This window comes from Mesoplodon bidens (assembly GCF_964165515.1).
Source record: "Mesoplodon bidens genome assembly, chromosome: 12".
NCBI classification, from domain to species: domain Eukaryota; kingdom Metazoa; phylum Chordata; class Mammalia; order Artiodactyla; family Ziphiidae; genus Mesoplodon; species Mesoplodon bidens.
Window position 1 is genome coordinate 85,087,725 of NC_138168.1, and position 24,961 is coordinate 85,112,685.

Consider the following 24,961-nt stretch of genomic DNA (forward strand, 5'->3'; position numbering starts at 1 on the left):
GGAGTGTCCTATAAATATCAATTAAGTCCATCTTGTTTAATGTGTCATTTAAAGCTTGTGTTTCCTTATTTATTTGCATTTCGGATGATCTGTCCATTGGTGAAAGTGGGGTGTTAAAGTCCCCTACTATGATTGTGTTACTGTCGATTTCCCCTTTTATGTCTGTTAACATTTGCCTTATGTATTGAGGTGCTCCTACATTGGGTGCATAAATATTTACAATTGTTATATCTTCTTCTTGGATCGATCCCTTGATCATTATGTAGTGTCCTTCTTTGTCTCTTATAATAGTGTTTATTTTAAAGTCTATTTTGTCTGATATGAGAATTGTTACTCCAGCTTTCTTTTGATTTCCATTTGCGTGGAATATCTTTTTCCATCCCCTCACTTTCAGTGTGTATGTGTCCTTAGGTCTGAAGTGGGTCTCTTGTAGACAGCATATATATGGGTCTTGGTTTTGTATCCATTCAGCCAGTCTATGTCTTTTGGTTGGAGCATTTAATCCATTTACATTTAAGGTGTAATTATTGATATGTATGTTCCTATTCCCGTTTTCTTAATTGTTTTGGGTTTGTTATTGTAGGTCTTTTCCTTCTCTTGTGTTTCCTGCCTAGAGAAGTTCCTTTAGCATTTGTTGTAAAGCTGGTTTGGTGGTGCTGAACTCTCTTAGCTTTTGCTTGTCTGTAAAGGTTTTAGTTTCTCTGTCGAATCTGAATGAGATCCTTGCTGGGTAGAGTAATCTTGGTTGTAGGTGTTCCCCTTTCATCACTTTAAATATGTCCTGCCAGTCCCTTCTGGCTTGCAGAGTTTCTGCTGAAAGATCAGCTGTTAACCTTATGGGGATTCCCTTGTATGTTTTTTGTTGCTTTTCCCTTGCTGCTTTTAATATATTTTTTTGTATTTAATTTTTGATAGTGTGATTAATATGTGTCTTGGCGTTTTTCTCCTTGGATTTATCCCGTATGGGACTCTCTGCGCTTCCTGGACTTGATTAACTATTTCCTTTCCCATATTAAGGAAGTTTTCAACTATAATCTCTTCAAATATTTTCTCAGTCCCTTTCTTTTCCTCTTCTTCTTCTGGGACCCCTATAATTCGAATGTTGGTGTGTTTAATCTTGTCCCTGAGGTCTCTGAGACTGTCCTCAATTATTTTCAATCTTTTTTCTTTATTGTGCTCTGCAGTAGTTACTTCCACTATTTTATCTTCCTATTTTATCTTCCAGGTCACTTATCTGTTCTTCTGCCTCAGTTATTCTGCTATTGATTCCTTCTAGATAATTTTTAATTCCATTTATTGTGTTGTTCATCGTTGTTTGTTTGCTCTTTAGTTCTTCTAGGTCCTTGTTAAATGTTTCTTATATTTTCTCCATTCTGTTTCCAAGATTTTGGATCATCTTTACTATCATTACTCTGAATTCTTTTTCTCGTAGACTGCCTATTTTCTCTTCATTTGTTTGGTCTGGTGAGTTTTTACCTTGCTCCTTCATCTGCTGTGTATTTCTCTGTCTTCATATTTTGCTTAACTTAGTGTGTTTGGGATCTCCTTTTCGCAGGCTGCAGGTTCATAGTCCTGTTGTTTTTGGTGTCTGCCCCCAGTGGATAAGGTTGGTTCAGTGGGTTGTTTAGGCTTCCTGGCAGGACCGTGTCCGGTGGTGTGTTTTGGGGTGTCTGTGAACTTATTATGATTTTAAGCAGCGTCTCTGCTAATGGGTGAGGTTGTGTTCCTGTCTTGCTAGTTGTTTGGCATGGCGTGTCTAGCACTGGAGCTTGCTGGCCGTTGAGTGGAGCTGGGTTTTAGCGTTGAGACGGAGCTCTCTGGGAGAGCTCTCGCAGATTGATATTACGTGGGGCCGGGAGGTCTCTGGTGGACCAAAGCCCTGAACTTGGCTCTCCCACCTCAGGCTCAGGCCTGACAACCGGTCGGAGCACCAAGACCCTGTCAGCCACATGGCTCGAGAAGATGGGCTATGAGTTGAGTGTCAGCCACTGCCCTGTTGTAGCTCAGTCTCAGCTGTCTCCAGAGGTCACCCAGATACACGAGGCTATTCCACTGTTCCTCAGAACCTGCACACGCCAGTCTGGGATCTGTAGACGTCCTCCTGATACTGTTCATTGAAATGTGTTGCATTCATGGTGGTGAGAGATATCCTAGTCGTGTTGGTTATCTTCACTTCAGCGACTGGGACAGTCTGAGCCTTCATGTGGCCAAGTCAGGAGCACCTGGCCAATGGTCCCAAAGTGATAACATGTCAGAATCGAAGAAGGCTTTCTGCAGCGCCTGAGCAGTAGTCCCAAGCGGCCGCTCCGCTCAGGTGCAGCACTCTGACCAGGGAACTCGGTGGGACCCTCAAACGAGGATTTCTGCCAGCCTTAGAGCCTGCCTTGCCCACCCAGGCAAGGAGCTGAGGAGAGCGTTTCCCGGCCCCGTCTCACCAGAGGAGCGGACACCTGGAAGCTCACCACAGTATTTTAACATCTAAGTTTCCAGTGTGGATTCATTCTCAGACGTATCTAGCTCCCACTCTTTTAAACTTGTAATCAATCTGTTCGTCTTGCAGCCTCCATGCTCTCCTGTCTCTGTACAGATAATTAGATGTTCATGTTCTTAGAGCTGGCTGTAGAAATCAGGCACAGAAAGTAAATAGGAGTAACCTTCCCTGAGAATGTATCTCTTTGCTGTTCTCTGAGCACAGCAGTGGACCGCAGCCCTCTCCCTAAATTGTTTCACTCTAATGGGCTGCAGTGCCTGGTGGCCTCAGGCTTTCAGAAGGCCCAGATCTGAATGGCTGGTGTCGGTGACCACTTGGCGGTTTGTGAAGAGAACCTCATTCAGTCAGCATTTAGTTTCCCTTTTTCGTAGACGACTGTTTGGGACTCTGAACCATACTTAACACAGTGTTGAAGACTTCATTAAATGCATTACTGGTGGGTACTGCAGGTGAGATAAAAAGTGGAGTTCGGGTGTTTGTGGTTTGGTAGGTACGGTGGATTATACTGAAAAATAGCTGTATTATGAGCAGAGAAGGCCCTTGCCATGTGAGTCTGGGCAGTGCTTCTGTGTGCTATGAGCATCTGAAGGAGCTCGTGCTGTTCGGAATAAGACAGCTTTTCTGTGGGAAGTGTCTCTAAGGTTTACAGTCAACAGGAAAGTGATGTGACACTCACACAATTGTAGTAAAATTGCATCTTTTGAATAAGCCTGGGTATAACCATGCATACGTGTCTTTAGTTATTATCTCACAAGCATGTTTGGAGAGTTAAGAGCTAGAGAATACCACGATAAAATATATTAAATCATTATTAAACTCCATTATCTTTGCAGTGGTGGTGTAGATGTTTCAGGTGTGTAGTTGTTTCCCTGCATATGTAGGTAGTAGCCAAGTGACATTTGATTGCTGGGAGTGTCCCGACCTTCTCGCCCTCTCTTGCTGCCCCCTAGGCTGTTTGACATTGATTTTTTAAAAAAATAAGTATGGTTGTTTTATAATATTATATTAGTTTCAGGTGTACAGCATAGTGATTCAGTATTTTTATAGACTATATTCCATATAAAGTTATAAAACAATGGCTGTATTTCCCTGAGCTGTACAATATATCCATATTGCTTATCTATTTTATACATAGTAGTTTGTACCTCATAGTCCCCTACCCTTCTTTTGTCCCTCCCCCTTACCTCTCCCCACTGGTAAATAGTTTGTTTTCTATATCTGTGAGTCTGTTTCTGTTTTGTTATACACATTCAATTGTTTTATTTTTTAGATTCTGCTTATAAGTGATAACATACACCGTATTTGTCTTTCTCTGTCTGACTTATTTCACTAAGCGTAATACTCTCTAGGTCCATCTGAGAGTATCCCTACCTTTAAAGGCAGTCTTGGAAGGTAGATTTGAACTAGCCTCCAGGCAGCTATTGAAACTAATTAGGAACCAGTTAGAACTCCCTTGATGTTTGTGGGTTGTGGAAAATTCCCCAGGGAAAGGAGTGACTGTAATTAGAGGCAGGTCAGTGTAGTTACTTTCCTCAAATATGTATGACTGATTCACTTTGTTATAAAGCAGAAACTAATAAAAAAAAAAAAAAGAAATGTGGAATTCAGGACCTGTTGTTGTCTGTGGAAAGGAGGCATCAGGGGAGCCCCAGTGCGGCGGCAGCTACCCTCCCTCCACCCTGCCGTGGAGCTGAGCCCAGGACAGCAGGCAGCTGTCCGGGAGCAGACCCTGGGGTGTGCTTAATTTACATCGCCAATCAGCAAAACTCATGTTTATTTCCTTTTCTTCTCTCAAACCCGCAAACAACTCTGTAGTCAAAAGCTTAGAGTGTTGGGAATATTTTATTCAAAAGTTTCTACTTTGTTTTTTTTTCCTGTTTTGCATTCATCTAACAACATCTATGTATTTTTTCCTAAAATCTACTTTCCGCTTCTCATCTCAGTCCTCTGCCTAACTACTGTATACATTTTTATCCTTTAGAAAGAAATAGAGCTTTATTCTGAAATTTTCTTATATCCATTTGTTACTCTTAATATGTTTTTTCTTTGTGGATACTTTCTTAGCTTGAGAACTAAAAAAGTATTTTTGATACTTTATTGGGATTTTCTAGATTGAGAGACTACTCATTAAGGTTGGATATAATAACTAAAAAAACTCTCTTAATAATTGATTTAAATTATCAAAAAACCCCAAAGAACTGATGCCTAATATAGTTCACAGTGCGTTAAACCTGCTTATTGTGAGATGTACCATCCATGTAGAAGAATATGTCAGACATAGAGGTGTAGTAAAGAATAATTATGGAGTGAACACCCCATAACTACCACCCAGATCAAGACATGGAGTATATGGAATATTGCTAGCGTCCCAGCAGTACCACCGTGTGCGCCCTCCCCAGGCATAATTTCCAACCCCCTCTCCCCTTTCAGGTGACAACTAAAACAAGTGACAAATGAATTTTTATTCCCCCCAATAGTAAATTTTATCCATGTTGGTGGAAAGTAGGAATCAGATAAAACAGAATAACCTGTAGTGAAATAACTTTAGTTAGAAAACAGAATATCTAACCGGGGGCAAGACGGGCAGCGAGTGCAGCACAGGGGCCTCCTGCATAATAGTTGTTCCGTTAACATTTGTTGGTTGATTCATCCAGGAGCGCCTGTGATTAGTACAGAATTTTCTTGATGATGTACAATTCTGTCCCTAAGTTGTAGTTTCCCAAATTCTCGGGCTCCTAATTTGCCGTTAGAACTGGATAGTATGGGAAGTTAGCGTGTGAGGCATCGTACACGTCTACTGTCCCCTAGATCGCTGTCCGGTTATTAATTCAATCAGGCACATGTATTATTTGCTTTAAGATTGTAATCTTCTAAAAGCAGATTACAATAGAATTGATAGATAGAATAGATTTTTCAGTGATTTACTATCGGAATAGCCTGAAAATAAGCTGCAATTAACAGAAGCAGGTTTGGGCCAGAATTCAGAGGATAGCATTGTTTATTCCTAATGAAAGCCTCCAAGGATGGCTCATGGGCCTGCATTACAGTTTTAGGGTAAAAAACATCATAATGCCAAACTGAGTATTTACCTTCAGTCTGTTATCAGAAAACTTTGTATGAATAGTTGCTTTTCTCACCTGATTTTAAAAGTTGAGGTGAGATATATGTAACAGAATTTACCATTTTTATCATTTGGAAGTGTACAATTCAACGGCCTTAATAGAAATACGTTCACATTATTATGCAGCCGTCACCACTGTCCATCTCCAAAATTTTTTCATCATCCCAAACTGCAACTCTGTACGCATTCAATAATGACTCCCCCGTCTCCCCGCCCCTCACAGCCACCATTTCCTCTGTCTCTATGAAGTTGGCTACTCTAGATACTTCATATAAGTGGAATCATACTTACATGTATTTGTCCTTCTGTGTCTGGCTTATTCCACTCAGCATAATGTCTTCAAGGTTCATCCATGTTGCAGCATGTGTCAGACAGAATTTCAGTTTTTTTAAGGCTGAATAATATTGTATGTTTTTCCACATTTTGTTTACTCATTCATCTGTCTGAGGACACTTGGGTTCCTTCCACCTTTTGGCTATTGTGAATAGTGCTGCTTTGAACATGGATGTGCAAATATCTGTTCCGAGTCCCTGCTTTCAGTTGAATAGTTGCTTTTTAATCTTTTTATACCAAACCCCTTTACTAGTGTTGATTTGACAGTCAGCTTCCCTCAGAAACTAGTTAATCAGTTAGAGCCTTATTTTCTCATCCTCATGAGAAAATAAGACAGAAGGGAAGTATCCAACATCACTTAGTTCTATTAACGGTAGCACTAAGATAGGCACCAGCCTTTCAGTAATTAGGAGACTGTGATAGGAGTTTTTTTGTTGTTAGATTTTTGTATCCATTATCCATTTGAGAAATAATAAAGGAGCATGTCATTTTTCCTTAAATGATCTGCCTTATTTTGTCTAGCATACATGGCACTCTGTAATTTTAAAAGTTTGATTAAAAACCATTAGCAGCATATATAAAATGAAACACTTTTGTCTGTGCTTTTACTATGGAAATTTATCCTACATACTTTATTTCAACAGTTATTTAAGGCTTATGTTCTGGAGAGTTAGCATTAGCATATGTCAGTGATTTTTAACCTTTCTGGTTTTAGGGCCCCTTTGTATTCTCAAAAATTATTGAAGTCCGAAAAGAGCTTTTGATTATGTGGGTGTTAGCTCTTGATATTTACCATATTAGAAATTAAAACTGAGAAATTAAAAAAAAATTACTAATTCATTTAAAAACAATAAACCTATAAATGTTATAAATAATATATTTTAAATGAAAAATGACTATTTTCTGACTAAAAAATTACTGAGAAGAGTAGCATTATTTTACATTTTGGTAAAATATCTTTAATGTCTGACTTATTGAAAAGATAGTTGAATTCCCATATATGCTTCTGCATTCAATGTTACAATATTTTGTTTTTGTTGAAATGTCTGAAGAAAATCTGACCTTACACAGATATGTAGCTGGAAAAGGGAAGAGTATTTTAATAGTCTTTTCAGCTAATCATGAATATTTTTCTTTGATACTGTACTAAAACTCAGCAAGTGGTAGTTTCTTAAAGGTTAGTAGCAATGTGGAGTTTTAAATATATCAGTGACTTTTTTGTACTTGGTTACATTAAAATCCATTTGTCTTTCTTGCACTTTGAATGGCTCTGTCAAGCATAATTGGTATCATCATTCACTGGTCATTTGAAGAATATTGCTTCAGCAAATTATGGGATCTTCCAAATATTGACACACTATGAAATATACTGTAAAAAATTCACATTTATTAATATCCCCTTCTGTTGCTTGCAGAGTGTCTTTAAATCTTGGGGAGCTATCAAGCTCATAGTGATAGATGCTGGTTTTCCCACAATTCTAATTTTAACTTGAAAGCTCTACTTTTATTATCAGCAACAAATACCATCAGTTGTTTTCTTTAAAGTGACAGCTCACTTTGTTCACATTGGAGAAAAATGTCTGCCAAAGACCCAAGCCTAAATGACCATAATTTGTCATTTATTCTTTCCAGTAAACATGGCATTTCATGAAAAAGCAGTTTGCTCCGCCCATAACTTAAACTATAGCACAAGTGCTTTTTCTCAGGATTACCACTGTAGTGCCATAGTCAGCAGAAGTGCTGTGTGTGTATTTACTGTTTGAAACACAGAATATTAAAAAACCATGTCCTCAAGAGGTGAGATTTAATAAATTAATAATTTTTACTGCTGCATTAAGAACTTTTTTTGTTTTTAATATTTATTTATTTATTTGGCTGTGCTGGGTCTTAGTTGCGGCGTGCGGGATCTTTAGTTGCGGCATGTAGGATCTAGTTCCCTGACCAGGGATCGAACCTGGGTCCCCCTGTTAAGACTCTGGGAGCGCAGAGTCTTAACTGCTGGACCACCAGCGAAGTCCCAAGAATATTCTTTTTTTTTTTTTTTTTTTTGTGGTACACGGGCCTCTCACTGTTGCAGCATCTCCCGTTGCGGAGCACAGGCTCCGGATGCGCAGGCTCAGCGGCCATGGCTCACGGGCCCAGCCGCTCCGCGGCATGTGGGATCTTCCCGGACCAGGGCATGAACCCATGTCCCCTGCATCGGCAGGCGGACTCTCAACCACTGCGCCACCAGGGAAGCCCAAGTGAAGCTGGCATTTAAAAAAATCTGAAGAGCACTGGTGCTGGCTGGTGCTGGGCCTTTTTTTGCGTCACAGAGCTGGCAGTTTGACCCACTGTTGCTTTCGCACCGTTGATGGAAATTGTCAATGCAGTGAAGAAGACAAATAATGTCTTAGTTTTATTTTGAAAATAATTTTGACGTTACAGACCCCTCTCCCTCCAGGCCGGTGTGAGGGAGCTGATGGTTTACACTGTCGTGTTTAGAGTGGGCGCTTCAGTAATCGTGGACTGTGCTCTTAAATCGTTTAAACCCTGTGTATATATTGCTGGGTCTTGAGAAGTTGCTTTTGCTTTTCTCCTCTGTGGTGCTGTCCCCAGGCCAGGGCAGGGGCTAAGGGAGTATTTTACAGTGACATTAGAATCTCAGGAGGAAGAACATGGCATAATTTGAACTTTATAGCATTTGTTTTCACTTTTTCCCCTCGGGTACAAGTGCCTCCTGAGAGAATTTGTTTTGATTTTAGACACATAGGAAGTATATGTCCTGTGACTCACCTGAATTAGGGTATCGCCAGGAAATTATCTGTAGCTGCTGCCTTGCCCCTGCCTGCATCCTCTTACAGACTTCTACTGAGTAACTTGTTTGTGCTAAGCTCCTTGCCAGGGACGAGGAGGGTAGGCGCCCAGCCTCTAGACGCAGCGAGAGGAAGACTGTTGCACGGGTTAGTATGGAGTCTCTGGGAAGCTTCACGGGAGAGGGCGTGTTCGGCGGGTGTTAGAGGCGGTGTGGGCTGGCTGAGCAAAGGAGCAGCAGGTGTGGAGACATGAAGGAGAGGAGGGACTCGGTACTTGGGGACATGGTTCACGGAGTGGCCAGAGGGCGACGGCTGCAGCACAGGCTGGACGTGGAGGCTGTGGCAGGAGAGGACAGGTTGAAATCACATCCTAAGGGGTCCTGCTGGGACTTGATCTCTTAGGCCAGTGGTTCTCAAAGCTGGTCCCGGACCAGCAGTGTTAGCGTCTCTCAGGAGCTTGTTGGAAATGCAGATGCTGAGGCCCAACCCTTGACCTTCAGTGTCAGGTATTTGGGGGGTGGGGCTGGGCTGTCCGTTTCAGCTAGCTCTCAGGGGTGGGGTGGGGGTGGGGGTGGGGGACTGCCTGGGCGGGGCGAGAACAGTCCAGGCTCTTGGGGCAGCCTTGAATTTTAGAAAGATCGCTCTGAGGGTCCTCTGGAAGGTGGGGTGGTGTGGGGATGTTAGGGATCAAGTTGTCCAGTGTCTTTGCAGATGTGTTGTGGGCCTGGACTGAAGGCAGCAGGAAGGAAGAGGGGATGGGTTTGCTGGAGGTAGATCCTCTAGGCCTGTATTGCTAGTAGATGATGTAAAAGCCGAGAAGACAGCTGTGCCTTTTGCTCTGTGACCTGCTGGCAGTTAAAGGCCTTTGCTGCCTTGTGTCTTCAGGGATTATTTTTTACTGAGAGTGAAAACATCATTTCAGATAACTTGCCTGAGTCTCTTCTGTCTCCTTTTTGAAGATGCCTGCTTAACTCAGGGTGATGACCTCTGGATGGTAAAGGTGCACCTTCAGGGCTCAGAGTCCTATGAAGGACAGTCTTAGGTGTTATTTCATTCACTATGCACAGCTGCTGGCAAATTTAGTAAATGGTACCTGGCGCTCAGCCTCCTCATGTTGCCTGTTGTCTGTAAGCTGGCAAGGAGCCCCCTTTTACTATTCAGATTTGACCAATCGGTTGCTCCATTTGATACATGTAAGTGTCCAGATGGGTCTCTGATTTCAGTTACAGTGATTATTATGTTCTTACATGATATTCATATGTTCATGCAAAATGGTGTATTAGAACCTTTATTGTTCAGTATTTTAAAGTTCTTTTTTTTATGTCCTATTTTGTTTTACAGATTTTTAAGACTCCAGGGCCTTCAAGCTGTGATTAATCCCATGGTTCCTGAAACGACTGGGAAAACAGACGTCTTGTGTGCCAGCTGAAGAGTGTATGTCTATGTATATTTAAAACCTTCTTTCTGTACATACACATTTACACGAGAAGGCAGGCTCATTCTTGTGTGCAATTGAAGAGTTTTACAACTGATGAAAATTAATTTAAGAATCAGATGGAGCAACTTGACACCACTGGGCTTGGGAGCCCGGGGAGAAAAATACATCACTAATGGCCAGTTTTCCATATGGTCTTCACGGGTAAAGAAGGTTTGCAAAAAGAAGAAAAAAAAAACTTGCACAGATCAAGCCTCAAAAATACCTCTCCAGTTTAAAGAAGGAACTAAGTGAGAAGGTGACTGAGGGAGAAGTGTGATTTCAAGCATTGCAGATGGGAGCATGCAGTGCTTTTTGCACTTTATTTTTCAGTGGGTCTGGTGATTTGGACAGAGGTGAAAATTCTGGACTGAAGAGTGGCTCTTACTGTGTGGTTATGACTGGAGGAAAGCCAGTTAGGGTATGATGGGACAAGTTTGAACAGTGAACTGATTCCTTTGCCTTTTTTCTGTTAACTGTATTCTAGAAATTTTAATTTATTACTTCCCTTTTCCTTTCCTATACCTATAGGATAATACCTTAAGGTAGCAGTTGAAACTGATAATTACAAAATAATTATCAAGGAGCATCCGAGTAAAGCTTCTTTCCTTGGACTGTACACGTGGCGTTTGGAGACGGTCTCTGGAGGTGATCAGGAAAGTGCCCGTCAGCCGAACGTGGTCACTCCATAGGGAGACAGTGGGGAAGAAGCTGACTCTCACCTGTGTTTCCGTTTTAAGGGATTCTCTTCCATGTCGAGTCCAGGAATCTTTGTATATAAGAGGAAGGCTACTTGATGGACTTAATTCTGAGATTAGTTTTTTTCCTTCAAGATGGAAAAGTATGTAATCTTTACGAGCGGAAAGGGGAGAAGTGACTAGGGTAGGAAGGGAGGAGACGCAGCCTGCAGCCCAGCTTGGCTCCCGTTTGCCTGCAGGAGTATTTAGGATTCGCCAGGGGCCCACACTCAGACTCCCTCCTGTGAGAGCTTTAGAGCCTTCTGGCTCTGCTGAGGGAAGGGGCTTTCTTGCCCGCCTCTATGGCACCGAGGGGTGCGTCAGCCTGCAGAGGGGCCCTCCCTGGGGACACAGCCACCTGCTGGGAAGCCAGGTTGGGCTCTGAAGTTGGAGGTTTCTGATTCTGAACAGTGGGGAAAGAGTCCTTTTTTCTCCTAAAATTTGGACTGCTGTCTGCACAAACTCTGGTCTGTTTTGCACGGTTTGTGTGCCTTTTTTTCCCTTTATGCAATCTTTTTCAGCTTTAGCAGCAGAGATTTGTCTAGTTGAGAAAACAAGCCAGAGGGTGGCTTCAGAAGGAAGATGATCCCCATGTATTCTGTCTCTGCATCGGAGCTTTTGAAGAGAAGATTCCAGCTCGAGGGATTCTTAAAGCCTTAAGTTACTTGAAATCTATGTATTTGCAGCCCTTTGTCTCTGGAATCACATTACACTAAACTGGAATCTCGGGCTGAATAAGAAGAACCAAGTTGAGTGAAAAGAAGAACACTCAGTTTCTTTATCACCACTTGTTAACAATGCTCTTTCTCCAAAGGGTCAGCCCCCTCTTTCTCTGAGGACTTGAAAATAAAAATGGACCCCACGTTGTTTTTAAGCATTACCTTTTCTTAGCTGACTGCCGTCATCTTTTATAGAGGAATTTTTTCACTATGCATTTGGTGGATCTTTATAAAATACTGACCTTCTAATTAGAACCGGGTCAGTCTTAAAAGGGGGTCAGGGAAAACAGCGCAAGCCAACCACAAAAATAACATCGGTCTGTCGGTGAAAGCAGTTTTTCAGCGTTCAGCATTACTTTTTAAGTAAAACGGTTCTTCAAAAAAAAGTATGTATGCAGCGGTGGAGCATGGGCCTGTCCTGTGCAGTGACTCCAACATCCTCTGCCTGTCCTGGAAGGGCCGTGTCCCCAAGAGTGAGAAGGAGAAGCCCGTGTGCAGGAGGCGCTACTACGAGGAGGGCTGGCTGGCCACGGGCAACGGGCGTGGCGTTGTTGGCGTGACCTTCACCTCCAGCCACTGCCGCCGGGACAGGAACACTCCGCAGAGAATCAACTTCAACCTTCGGGGCCACAATAGTGAGGTGAGCGGGCTTCTGTTTCACTTTTGGTCTGGGCACTAGCCGTGGATCTGAGCCCATCCTGCATGGATTCCAGTTTCTCAGACTTGCTGCTGAGGGAGACTTTTCAAACGTGAACCCTGTCTTGTGTGTGTGTCCCAGTCGGAGACACAGTTCCCGGCGGGCTGTGTCACCTCTCCAGCGTCCCTTGTCCTCCTCTCCCTGTGGTGGGTGGGCTGCCCCCTGGCAGGGGCACCAAGGCGGCTTTCTGACCAGGTGTGAGGTTGGATGAGACGATCCTAACCTGCCTGTCACGCTCTGAGCCTTTATGGTCGCCTGTATCCATGGCAAAGAGTCACTGCCCCAGTGTCAGACGGGCAGTGCAAGCCATGGAAGTGGTGCTGTCTTGGCCGTGCACAGTTCACATCTGCATGCTTTATGATGGTGTAACACCTAGCTTGTATTCTTGTACTGGGAGGTAAACAAAGGAATTAATTGGACAGAGGTGAAAGGAGTAATTGGACAAGAGTCATGGTTTTCAACATCTATGGGGTATATTCTGTTGAGGACATTATGCTATGTATACATGCATATAGATTCCTCTGGGTTTCTGAAACATAACCATGGTCATTATCTTTGAAATTCCTTCAACCAGCATTTAGTGAGCAGTGTGTTTACAAGAAGAGTTGTACTTGCGTAGCGTGTTAACCATATTCATGCTTCACTGTTGACTAGTTTCTTATGAGGAATCCACCTTAAATTGTCACTGGATGGTTTTTGGTTAGTCGTTGTAAAGGGGAAGAATATTTTTGAAGGGTAGCGTACAGTAAAGTGCATTAACTGTACGCATACGTCCGTCTCAGTGATTATTTACGTACGCAGTCACCCGTGTAACCTTCCCCCAGATCAGGGTGTAGAACATTTCCAGGACCTCTCACAGGTACCTGCTGCCCCTTCCCAGGCCCCACAGCCCACTGAGAGGTGACCCAGACTCTGGCTCTGTCATCACACGTCAGTTGTGCCTGTGCTTGAACTTCATGTCAGTGGAATCATTCATTTTATTCTCTTTGTGTCTGGCTTCTTTCACTCAACATGGTGTCTGTGAGATTCATCCCTGTCATGTGTGCTGTTAGTTTGTTCTTTTAACTGGTGTTAGTTTTCCACTGAAGGAGGACACCACAGTTTTTCCATTCCTCCATTCTTCAAATGGTGGGCATTTGGAATGCGTCCAGTTTCTCGCTGTTGTGGTGAAACCTGCTCTGAACTTTCGTGTGCGTGCCTTCTTGTGGGTCTGCGCACTCATGACAGGTTTCCAGGTTGCAGAGCGGGCGTGCATTTAACAGGAATTTAACAGGTTTAACAGGAATCGCCAGGAACAGTTTTCCAAAGTGATTGTGCCGTTTGATGCCCCTACCGTCAATGTATGAAAAGTTTCAGTTGTGTAAAAACTTCTTTTGGATTTGAACTTTTCATATTAAAAAAGGTAGTTTTATGCAAGGAATTTCGGTTTACAGATCCTTCTGTCCTTACTACGCACACACACACACACACACATACACACACACACACACCTGTAATTTTGAACTGGATGCTCTCTTAAAAGACATATTTTTCTTTTTCTTTTAAATAGATTTTTGTTGGAGTATACTTGCTTCACGATACTGTGTTAGTTTCTGTTGCACAACAAAGCAAATCAGCCAGATGCATACACGTGTCCCCATATCCCCTCCCTCTTGAGCTTCCCTCCCATCCTCCCTATCCCACCCCCCTAGGTCATTGCAAAGCACTGAGCTGATCTCCCTGTGCTATGCTGCTGTTTCCCACCAGCCAGCTGTTTTACATTTGGTCGTGTATATATGTCGATGCCACTCTCATTTCACCCCAGCTTCCCCTCCCACCCCATGTCATCAAGTCCATTTTCTATGTCTGCCTCTTTATTCCTGCCCTGCAACTAGGTTCATCAGTACCATTTTTTTTTTTAAGATTCCATATATATACGTTAGAATACGGTATTTGTTTTTCTCTTTCTGACTGACTTCACTTTGTATGACGGATTCTAGGTCCATCCACCTCACTACAAATAACTCAATTTCACTTCTTTTTATGCCTGAGTAATATTCCATTGTATATATGCGCCACATCTTCTTTATCCATTCATCTGTTGATGGACACTTAGGTTGCTTCCATGTCCTGACTATTGGAAATACTGCTGCAGTGAACATTGTGGTACATGACTCTTTTTGAATTATGGTTTTCTCAGGGTATATGCCCACTAGTGGAATTGCTGGGTTGTATGGTAGTTCTGTTTTTAGTTTTTTAAGGAACCTCCATACTGTTCTCCATAGTGGCTGTATCAATTTACATTCCCACCAACAATGCAAGAGGGTTTCCTTTTCTCCACACCCTCTCCAGCATTTATTGTTTCTAGCTTTTTTGATAATGGCCATTCTGACCAGTGTGAGGTGATACCTCATTGTAGTTTTGATTTGCATTTCTCTAATAATTAGTGACGTTGAGCATCTTTTCATGTGCCTCTTGGCCATCAGTATGTCTTCCTTGGAGAAATGTCTGTTTAGGTCTTCTGCCCATTTTTTTAACTGGATTGTTTGTTTTTTTGATATTGAGCTGTATGAGCCGTTTGTATATTTTGGAGATTAATCCTTTGTCTGTTGTTTCATTTGCAAATCTTTTCTCCCATTCTGAGGGTTGTCTTTTTGTCTTGTTTGTGGTTTCCTTTGCTTTGCAAAAGCTTTTAAGTTTAATTAAGTCCCATTTGTTTATTTTTGTTTTTATTTCCATTACTGTAGGAGATGGGTCAAAAAAGATCTTGCTGTGCTTTATGTCAAAGAGTGTTTTTCCTATGTTTTCCTCTAAGAGTTTTATAGTGTCTGGTCTTACATTTAAGTCTTTAATCCATTTGGAGTTTATTTTTGTGTATGGTGTTAGGGAGTGTTCTAATTTCATTCTTTTACATGTAGCTGTCCAGTTTTCCTAGCACCACTTATTGAAGAGGCTGTCCTTTCTGCATTGTCCCTTGTCGTAAACTAGGTGCCCATATGTGCATGGGTTTATCTCTGGGCATTCTATCCTGTGCCATTGATCTATATTTCTCTTTTTGTGCCAGTACCATACTGTCTTGATTACTGTAGCTTTGTGGTACAGTTTGAAGTTGGGGAGGCTGATTCCTCCAACTTCGTTTTTCTTTCTCAAGATTGCTTTGACTGTTCGGGGTCTTTTGTGTTTTCATCCGAATTGTAAAATTTTTTGTTCTAATTCTGTGAAGAATGCCATTGGTAGTTTAATAGGGACTGCATTCCATCTGTAGATTGCTTTGGGTAGTATAGTCATTTTCACAGTATTGATTCTTCCAATCCAAGAACATGGTACATTTCTCCATCTGTTTATGTCATCTTTGATTTCTTTCATCAGTGTTTTATAGTTTTCTGAGTACAAGTCTTTCACCCCCTTAGGCAGGTTTGTTCCTAGATATTTTATTCTTTTTGTTGAGATGGTAAATGGGAGTGTTTCCTTCATTTCTCTTTCTGATTTTTTGTTGTTGGTATATAGGAATGCCAGAGATTTCTGTGCATTAATTTTGTACCCTGCAACCTTACCAAATTCACTGATTAGTTCTAGTAGTTTTCTGGTGGCATCTGTAGGATTTTCTATGTGTAGTATCATGTCATCGGCAAATAGTGACAGTTTTACTTCTTCCTTTCCAGTTTGTATTCCTTTTATTTCTTTTTCTTCTCTGATTGCCATGGCTAGGACTTCCAAAACTGTGTTGAATAATAGTGGCAAGAGTGGACATCCTTGTCTTGTTCCTGATCTTAGTGGAAATGCTTTTAGTTTTTCACCATTGAGTATGATGCTTGTTGTGGGTTTGTCATATATGGCCTTTATTATGTTGAGGTAGGTTCCCGCTGTGCCCATTTTCTGGAGAGTTTTTACCGTAAATGAGTGTTGAATTTTGTCAGAAGCTTTTTCTGCATCTATTGAGATGATCATATGGTTTTTATTCCTCAGTTTGTTAGTGTGGTGTATCACATTGATTGATTTGCGAATATTGAAGAATCCTTGCATCCCTGGGATAAGAGATATTTTTCTAATGCTGTGTAACAAATCACCATGGACTTGGTGGCTCACAACACCCACTTCTTTTTTTTTTTTTTTTTGCGGTATGCGGGCCTCTCCGTTGCGGAGCACAGGCTCTGGATGCGCGCAGGTTCAGCGGCCACAGCTCACGGGCCCAGCCGTTACGCGGCATGTGGGATCTTCCTGGACCGGGGCACGAACCCGTGTCCCCTGCATCGGCAGGCGGACTCTCAACCACTGTGCCACTAGGGAAGTCCCAACACCCACTTCTTATCTCACAGTTCTGTAGGTTTGAAGCCCGGCCTGGGTCCTCTGCATGGGGTTTCATGGTGGCATCAGGGACTGTGAGCTCCTCTGAAGCTGGGGTACCCCTCAGATGCATTCAGTTTGTTGACAGAAATCAGTTCCTTGTGGTTGTAGGACTGAAGCCCTCAGCTCCTAGAGGCCGCCCACCACTCCTGCCACATGGCCCTCTCCACAACATGGCCATTTGCATCTTAAAGGCCAGCAGGAGAGCATCTACTGTAGCTTGGAGTCTGACTTTCCATCTCTGAAAAAGGGCACATCTGATTAGGTCAGACCCACCCACACTCCAGGTGAGGGAATCGTGTAGGGTGTGCACACCAGGGGCTGCTGTTTTAGAATTGTGCCTACCACAAAAGAGGTGATTATAATTCTTAGTGACATGGATATTTCACTACTGAAACTATTTCATGTGATTTTCCCATTTTGTATTTTTACTTTTAATTTCTGTTCTTTTTTTTTAATTGAAGTATAGTTGATTTACAATATTGTGTTAGTTCCTGATGTACAGCAAAGTGATTCAGTTATATATACATACATACTTTTTCATATTTTTTTCCATTATGGTTTATTACACGATACTGTAATTGTTTCCTGTGCTAATTTCTATTCTTAACATTAGAATAGTTCCTATTTATTGAGTGCCTGCCAAGTAGGGTGACCAGCCATCCTGGTTTCCCAGCATGTGTGACTGTCAGTGCTAAAACTGGAAAAGTCACAGGCAAACTGGGATGTTTAGTCATTCTACTGCTAAGGGCCAGACACATAGTACCAGGTGCCTTGCAACCTTACTACTTCATGTGGTTTTCACAGTAGACTTAGGGATAGATATCACTTTCCTATTTTACAGGTCAGAAAGCTAAGGTTTATGGATGCTAACTGGTTTGCCTAGGTTCATACAGCTCGTATGGAGGAGAGCTGGAATTGGATCCCAGAGCTCTGCCATTCTCCTTCAGTGTACCTTTATTTTCTTAAAACTTGTGTTAGGTGTAAGTTCTCAGTCCCTTATCCACAGTTGTGAAATCTAAGGGCTCTGAAAATGGAAAGTTTTCACATGACTCATTTAATGGCAAGACATGAACTGATGTGAGGCTATTTTTTGTCATCATCCTGCCATGTCAGCTGCAGAAATATTTATGTTTTATTATGGGTGCTGCCCAGACACTGCTGGGGGTGTTATATATTGATGGTGTCTCCTGTTTTCAGACCTAAAATTTCAAAAACTCTGAATTTCAAAACTTACCTAGCTGCAAGGATTTTGAGTACATGATTATGAGCCTGTATCTTCCTTTAAGGGAATCGTGAAAAGCAGCCTCTGAAGAGTTTTATGTTTTTTCATTTTCAGGAAGGCTGATGTTTAAGTCATCTCTGTCCATTGCTTAGTTACCTAATCTTCACTGCCCTTCCACTCGAGGAGCCAAGTCCCCCTGCCCTCACCCTGACATACCCTAAAAACTCTAGTCAAGAACTGTCACAGAATTTTACTGTCTTCTGGCCATGGGATGACCAAACTGCGCATGTCAGGTCTCGTGATCTGCTGTTTCACAGCTGAAAAACTTGGGAATGTTTTTCTTCTAGAAAACAGTTCATTATGGTTATTATTGATGACATGCAAGTTAGTCACTGATTCTTCATTTAATGAGATTTTCTTCACTTAAGTGCGGACAGGCATTCATGCGTGTTTGGTGGGATTTGTTTCATTACAGGGACACATCCGCTGTAGGAAGGGTGTCTCCTGGATTCTGGGATCTGGTTACTTCTTCTCTGAGAAGCTTTTTCTGACCCTCTGCTCGCCCCCCCGCACTCCTCACCCCAGGCTGTACACTGTACACCGAACAGACCTCTGTGCTTGCCCTGGTAATGCCTTATTACAGTTACCTGCTTGTGTAGATTGGTGAACTTAGTGAAGATTATCTGTTCTCGTGTCGTAATTTCCTCACCTCCTACTATTTAAAATGTCATTCGTTTATTTTAATTTCCTTTAACTTGTTAGCCCACTTCAGTGGGGCTTCTTTTCCCACCACTCCACTGAGATGGTCACATTCCCAATGACCGCACGTTGCTAAACCCGTAGGCCACTTTATGGCACTTGCTGTCTTGGAAGCATTCAGTGGAGTTGAAACGTTATTTTCTCTTGCTTTCCAGGACACCAGGCTCTCCTGATTTTCCTCTTACCTACCTGGCCTCTACTTTCCACCCTTGTTGCTGGCTCTGCCTATTTTCACCTCATTGTTAATAAATGTTGGAGGGCCCCAAGCATGCCTCTGTTTCTAGATAACCTCTCCAAGTCGGTGCTAAATCTACCTATATGCTGATGATTTCCGAATTTATATCTTCCACCTGCCATCACCTTCTAGTTCCAGATTCTGTTCTTTGGTTTGTTACATGAGATACAGAATTGGACATCAGTCACTAGGCTTCTCAAACTGTAGGCCCTCTAAGAGAGAACTCCTTTTCCCACTGCCCCTTTACCCTCCATCTGTCTCCTCCATCTCAGGAGATGGCCGCATGGCTGGCCAGTGAGTCACACTGTACTCTGTATGCGCAGCAACCTCCCTGCCCTTTCCTTTTTCCCAGATCCAGTTATCAGCAAGGCCTCCCACTGTATTCGACTTCCAAGTGATGTCTGAAACGTGCCTTCCTCTCTCCTTCACACCATGCTGTACAAGCCTACTCACAGATCTTTTGCCTTAAACTCTGTTCTTAACCCATTGTGGAGGGCTCTGCTTACCAGGGTATATTTAGTTTCTCAAGTGTTGTTAAAGTATTCTAATTTATATCTGATGTACTTTAGTTTTCTTTTCTCTCTCCTAAAAATACTGTATGACATAGGTCACAATTCTGAAAAGAATGAGAATTTCTGGATTATAAGAATGATCTCCCCTTGTAGTTGAATGTCAGGTTTCTGTTATGCTCCATGGTGTGTCTAGTTCACCCTCCTTTCTGGAAGCCCCAGGGCTCCGGGTGGATTGCCGAGCCTGGGCTTGTTTTTGCATCACTGTGCATGGTGATGGTCAGCTTTCTTAAACTTAAAAGAGATTTGAAAACTGCTTTTGATTTATAAACATCTGTACAGGATTCAGCATATTTAAGGGTCATACACTAATTCCAGAGAGAAAATTTGACAAATTTTGGATTAAAGCCAGTGAGAAGACACAGGGAATCTTTTATCTTCCTTCTGAATTCTTCACAAAAAGTGACTTTTGGTAGATTTGTGGTCACCCACTAGGGTATCACAGTGATAGATGGAAGGGAGGATGGTGATTTGCTTCCTGTGGTGATGGCCTATTCCGCTCCCCGCTCTGTTCCTGGTTTTCTATATCTCTATTCCAAGAAGTTCTGGCTCTACCACTTAACTAGCTGGTGTGTCCAAGCTGTTCATGTCCTTATTTTACTCATGGTTAAGTTGAAATAGTAATTTCTTTCTTTCAGAGTTGTCGTGAGAATCTATGAGAGTATATTTTTGAAAGGGCTACTGTTTTTTTTATGAAGAACATTTTATTAGCCTAATCACATAAATTTCTATTAATTTTGATTTCCATAATTAAACTCATGATTTTATATAGTTCTCCTGATCTGCAATCATACTGTAAGCTGTTGCAGCACACTGAGCAGTGGAACCCTGTGAAGCCAACTATATTCTTAGCAATTAAGAAGTTGAACATTCAGATACAGGAAAGTAAATATCCACAGAGTACTACTGCTAATATCTGTGTTAAGTCTGTTGTCTTTCATCCCTGCCTTTGAAAGGACTCTGAAAATAGTGAATGCAGTATATATAAATGGTGATGTTAAAGTATTTCATACTCTATTTACTTACTCATTTTTGGTTCTGTAAATACTTGAGGGGCCACACTAGGCTGGAAACTGCTGGACTTCGGCTCCACAGTGATGAAAGAAGAGCCATTCCTGCCCAGATGACCTGCGTGTCAGGAGAATGGATATGGTTTGCAAGGAAATAATGTTGCTACTGCTGATGACAGTTGCCACATATTATATGGCCACGATTTTTTATGTGCTTTATGTCCACTGTTTTGTTTAACCCTCAGAACAACTCTCTACAGCTTTGTTTTATTATCCCTGGTATACAGTTGAAGAATGTGAGGATCAGAGATGTTATGGAAGTTGTCTGAAGTATAGAGCTAGATGATGACAATGACAGATGTGGGATTTGAATTCATGCGTGTGTGTTTTTCCTTCTGTAAGACACTGCTTCAAGAAGAGGTGAACCATAATGAGCAGAGAAACAGAGTTATGAGTGAGACGGGAGTGTAGCCACTTACAAACTGAAGGTATTTGAGAAGCAGCTCTTTTAAATGTGTCTTACGAATTCTTATTTTGAGCAGAGAACTGTTCTATCAAAGAGGCAGAAATAGGCATGTTTTTGGATCTTTAGGTCAGAATTTCCTAAGCCAGAATTCGTAAATCATAAATTTTAAGACTTGTATGTCTGAAAATACCTCAATTTTGCCTTTACTCTTGATTCATAGTTTGACTAGGTATATATTTCTAGGTTGGTTCCTTCAGAATTTTGAAGGCATTTTTCCATAGTCTCCAAGGTGCAGAGTTATTACTGAGAAGCATAATAGTTAAGAGTTCAGGCCCTGAAGCTGGACTCAGTTTGAGCCCCAGCTTTATCGCTCAGTAGTGTTGTGACTTTAAGGGTATTGTTTAATTTCTTTGTACCATGATCTTCTCATTTGTGAAATGTGTTTGTTGTAAGGATTAAATGAGTTACTATATGTAAAGCATTTTCAACAGTGCCTAGTACATCATGAGGACTTGGTAAAATTGGCTATTATTATATTATTATTCTAAGTCAGTTATATGTGGCCTTTAAAAAAAACTGACATCTGCTCATTATCCCAGATATTCTGAAATTTCATGATGATGTTTAGAAGTAATGTATTAGAAAGCTTTTTGTCACCTCTGTGTGTATGTGTGTATGGGCGGTGGGGGGGGACACGGGTATTTCAGCTGATGGGCTTTATTGTGGAATAATCTGGGGGAGAATCAACTGTTTTGTTGCTGACTGCTAAAGGTCAGCAGCCAAGCATATTCACTGGGGTGGTTCAGTTTCTCTACATAAGGCCCTTCTGGTTGCATGCCTGTGAATTTACTCCTGCTGTCAGCATTCTGAGAGCCTGAGGAGGGGGTGTGTGTGCGCATGTGTGTGTGCGCGTGCATTTGTGTGCTGGGGGAGAGGTAGTGATAGTAGTAGAGGGGCAGGAGGAGGAGCTGACACTTGTTGAGTGCTTGCTGTGTACTGGCCCCACTGTTAGAGCTTTGCCTCGTTTAATCCTGGCATCGGCTCTAGGACTTTGAACCTATTTATTATCATCATCTTATAGATGAGGAAACTGAGGTGCCGAGATGCTGAGCAGCTTGCCTAAGGTGATGCACCTTTGCTAATTGATGGAGCTGAGACTGAGCCTGGAGCCCTGCAGATTCCACACACTTTTTTTTTTTTTATGATTCCATTTATTGGAGTTACCTCCAATGGTCAAATTCATAGAGACAGAATCTAGATTAGAAGCTCCTAGGGGTGGGGGAAGATAGATTCCACACTCTGAACCTCTCAGAAAATGCCCAGTTGTCAGGCCTCAGACCTGTGCCCAGTGTCCCCGAGACTGCTTTCTGTGGTTCACTCTGCCAGGGGATTAAGCCTTCAGGCTCTGATGCTGCGGTGAGAATTGCCTGGCGACCACGGCTCCAGGGTCGGGAGCGTCATCTGGCTGCGTGGGTGCCTGCGCTAACGTGCTCACCCCAGCCCTCTGGCTTCAGCCCCGCCTGCACCTCTCGCAGTCCCTGAGCCTCATTCCTGAGCCTTTCCGGGCTTCCTTCTCCCGGGCACCTCTCTGCAGGCACCCTGTTTGGCCTTCCTCTGTTTTGTGAAGCCAGTTGCCACGTTCCTTATCCATTTTCTGTCTTCACATGCTGTGGTCAGGGCACCTTGAAGATGGCTTTTGTGTGTGTTTTCATGCTCCTTGTTTTGAGGTGATTTCTAAGAGATGGAATAGGATCCTCTTTATTTTGCCATCTTAAATCTGAAATCTCCTGTTAAGATATTTTTTAAAGATTCTTAAAGGCATTAAATGCAGATTTATTTTCCCTAAACAAAACCCAGACTATAATAGAATTATATTTTATTAAGAAAATAGAATTTGTCAAAATAATGGCATTGTTCATTTTTTTCCTCTAGCAATTTGGTTTGTCTAATTTTTTTCTCTTAATAAAAATAAATGATCATATCTGAAAGTATTTTAGACTCATGGCAAGCTATCTTTTGGGTGTATTTTTGCTAGAGAGAGTGAGAGAGGGATGTGGGTACAGGACAATAATTTTTTTGGTAGTAGCCTCTTAGGGAAGCAGCTTCAAGCTTCATGATGTCAGAATGAGAGCAAATGAGAATGAGATTGTTACTGAAGTCCTGGGCAAAGAAATACTTCCTGAACTGTGGAATCTGTGTTCATGATTTATTAATAGCTGAACCTATGGATTCTTGAGCCAGACTGCTTGGGTTTGAGTTGACCCCCTTTCAGTGTGATTTGGGACAAGGACTTAACCGTCTGTGTGCTGTGGTTGCATTGTCTCTAAGGGAACATAACACCTGCCACCTAAAGTGGTTGTGGTGACTGAAAGATGTGACCCACAGACAATGCACATAGAAGAGCTCTTTAAGTCTTAGTTCTTATTAATTATTGTTAGACTCACTGTCATCCTTGGGTGTTTCACCCATCTGCATTTCCTTCTGAAGCTAGAACAGTGGAGCCATGGCCTCTTTTCTGAGACTGCAGGAGTTGGCCTCATGACGGCAAAACACGGGAATGGAGTGTGAGGTGGGAAGCAGGTGAGGGGTTAGGAGCAGGATGGGAGTGTCCCAGCTGTGAGGGAGGCTGGGCTTGTGCCGGTAGTTTTATTATAGGTTTGGGATCCTGGGACTACGGCGCCTCATCTGTGTTGGTTCCTTATCTGCAAGGCACTCTTGACTTCGTCTTAAGCAGAGCTCATTCATGCTGTCAGCTTCTGTCTGAGGCCACGGGGCCTGACTCGTGGCCTCAGGGGTACATGGCGCATCTGCTGGTCCTTCGGCAGGGAGGCTGTTAGACATAACGCAGAAATGGATCCGTGTGCGCTGGCAGCGGGTATCGTATTCTAGTAGGAGATTTTTGTCTAGAGTTGATCGAAGTCATCTTTCTGGGATATGGTCTGGGGTGGGTGGGGAGAGTGTGGGTCAGGAGAGAAAGCCCGGGATCCTGTGCTGTGAGTCAGTTTGGTGATTCTAATTGGTTCCGTCCACCTGCTTGACTCCAAACTTCCAAAACAAACACACCTATGCACGTTGCCCAAGACTATACTGCTGGGTGTTCTTATCGTACCTTCTGGCAGCCTACGTTTGGTTTCTCTCCCTCATTGTTGCTGTTGTATAGAATTCTTACTGACATTTGTTGTTTTCTCCACTTGGCCTAGTTAGATTTGGATAACTAAAATACAGAGGAAGTTGTCTCTGTCCCAGGGACCTTTCGTTATCCTGAAATAATCCTGTTTAAGCTCGTGCCCGACCTTCCTTTCTCCTCCCTGTGTATAATCCCTAAAGTAGTGTTTCAAACAAAAACCAGTTTTGTCTGTCTTAGCTCAGTTCTCCTCTTCATGTCCTTCTTAAACCTTTAGAGTTAAGGAAGAGTTTGTCAGTCAGAACCTTAAAACGGAAAAATAAGTAATGTTGTAAGTAACATTGTTGTCAGTCAAGTTTATTTCATAAACTCCTTGGTAGCAGAAGTAACTGTTTAAAGGCTTTGTTTATAAGATTCTATAAGTTAATGTTTAGGATTTGGGAACTTGATGTTATTCATACAGAGTTTGAAAACAGAAGTGTGAAAACCATCTATTGTCTTCCCATTTGCTCGGTATTTTCATGAGTTTAGATTTTATTTTTTCTCCTCTTCAGGAAATTTGCTACAGATGGGATTTGTGGCTAATCAGGCAATTACTTAAACAACATGACCAGAGAGCTCTTTCTTGTCTCCTAGGCCTTAAATTTTTCTTTTCCCTTAATTATGCCTTAAAAAAACCTAATTATCTACTTTATTTCCAAGATTGAAATCAGCTTAGGGGAGTCAGAATCTGTAATGTTCCTTGACATTTTTCTCTAGTAATGAAATACTTGTTTAAGAGATCAACAAACACCTCTTTTCAAAAAAAGGTATTATTATATTTTAGATCAGCATTGTAAGAGAAATACAATATGAGCTACATGTGTAATTTAAAATTTTCTAG

The 24,961-nt window shown here is 42.1% G+C and overlaps 1 protein-coding gene across 2 annotated transcripts in view; it reads left to right on the forward strand.

The window, feature by feature from the left end:
* Positions 1–24,961, forward strand: part of TULP4 (TUB like protein 4) — a 237,084-nt gene that overhangs the window by 62,473 nt on the left and 149,650 nt on the right. For both annotated transcript variants that reach the window (XM_081251478.1, XM_081251479.1), the window contains exon 2: positions 10,082–12,310. In XM_081251478.1, coding sequence (XP_081107604.1) covers positions 12,059–12,310 — 252 coding nt within the window. In that variant the 5' untranslated portion in view covers positions 10,082–12,058. The remainder of the gene's footprint in view (positions 1–10,081; positions 12,311–24,961) is intronic.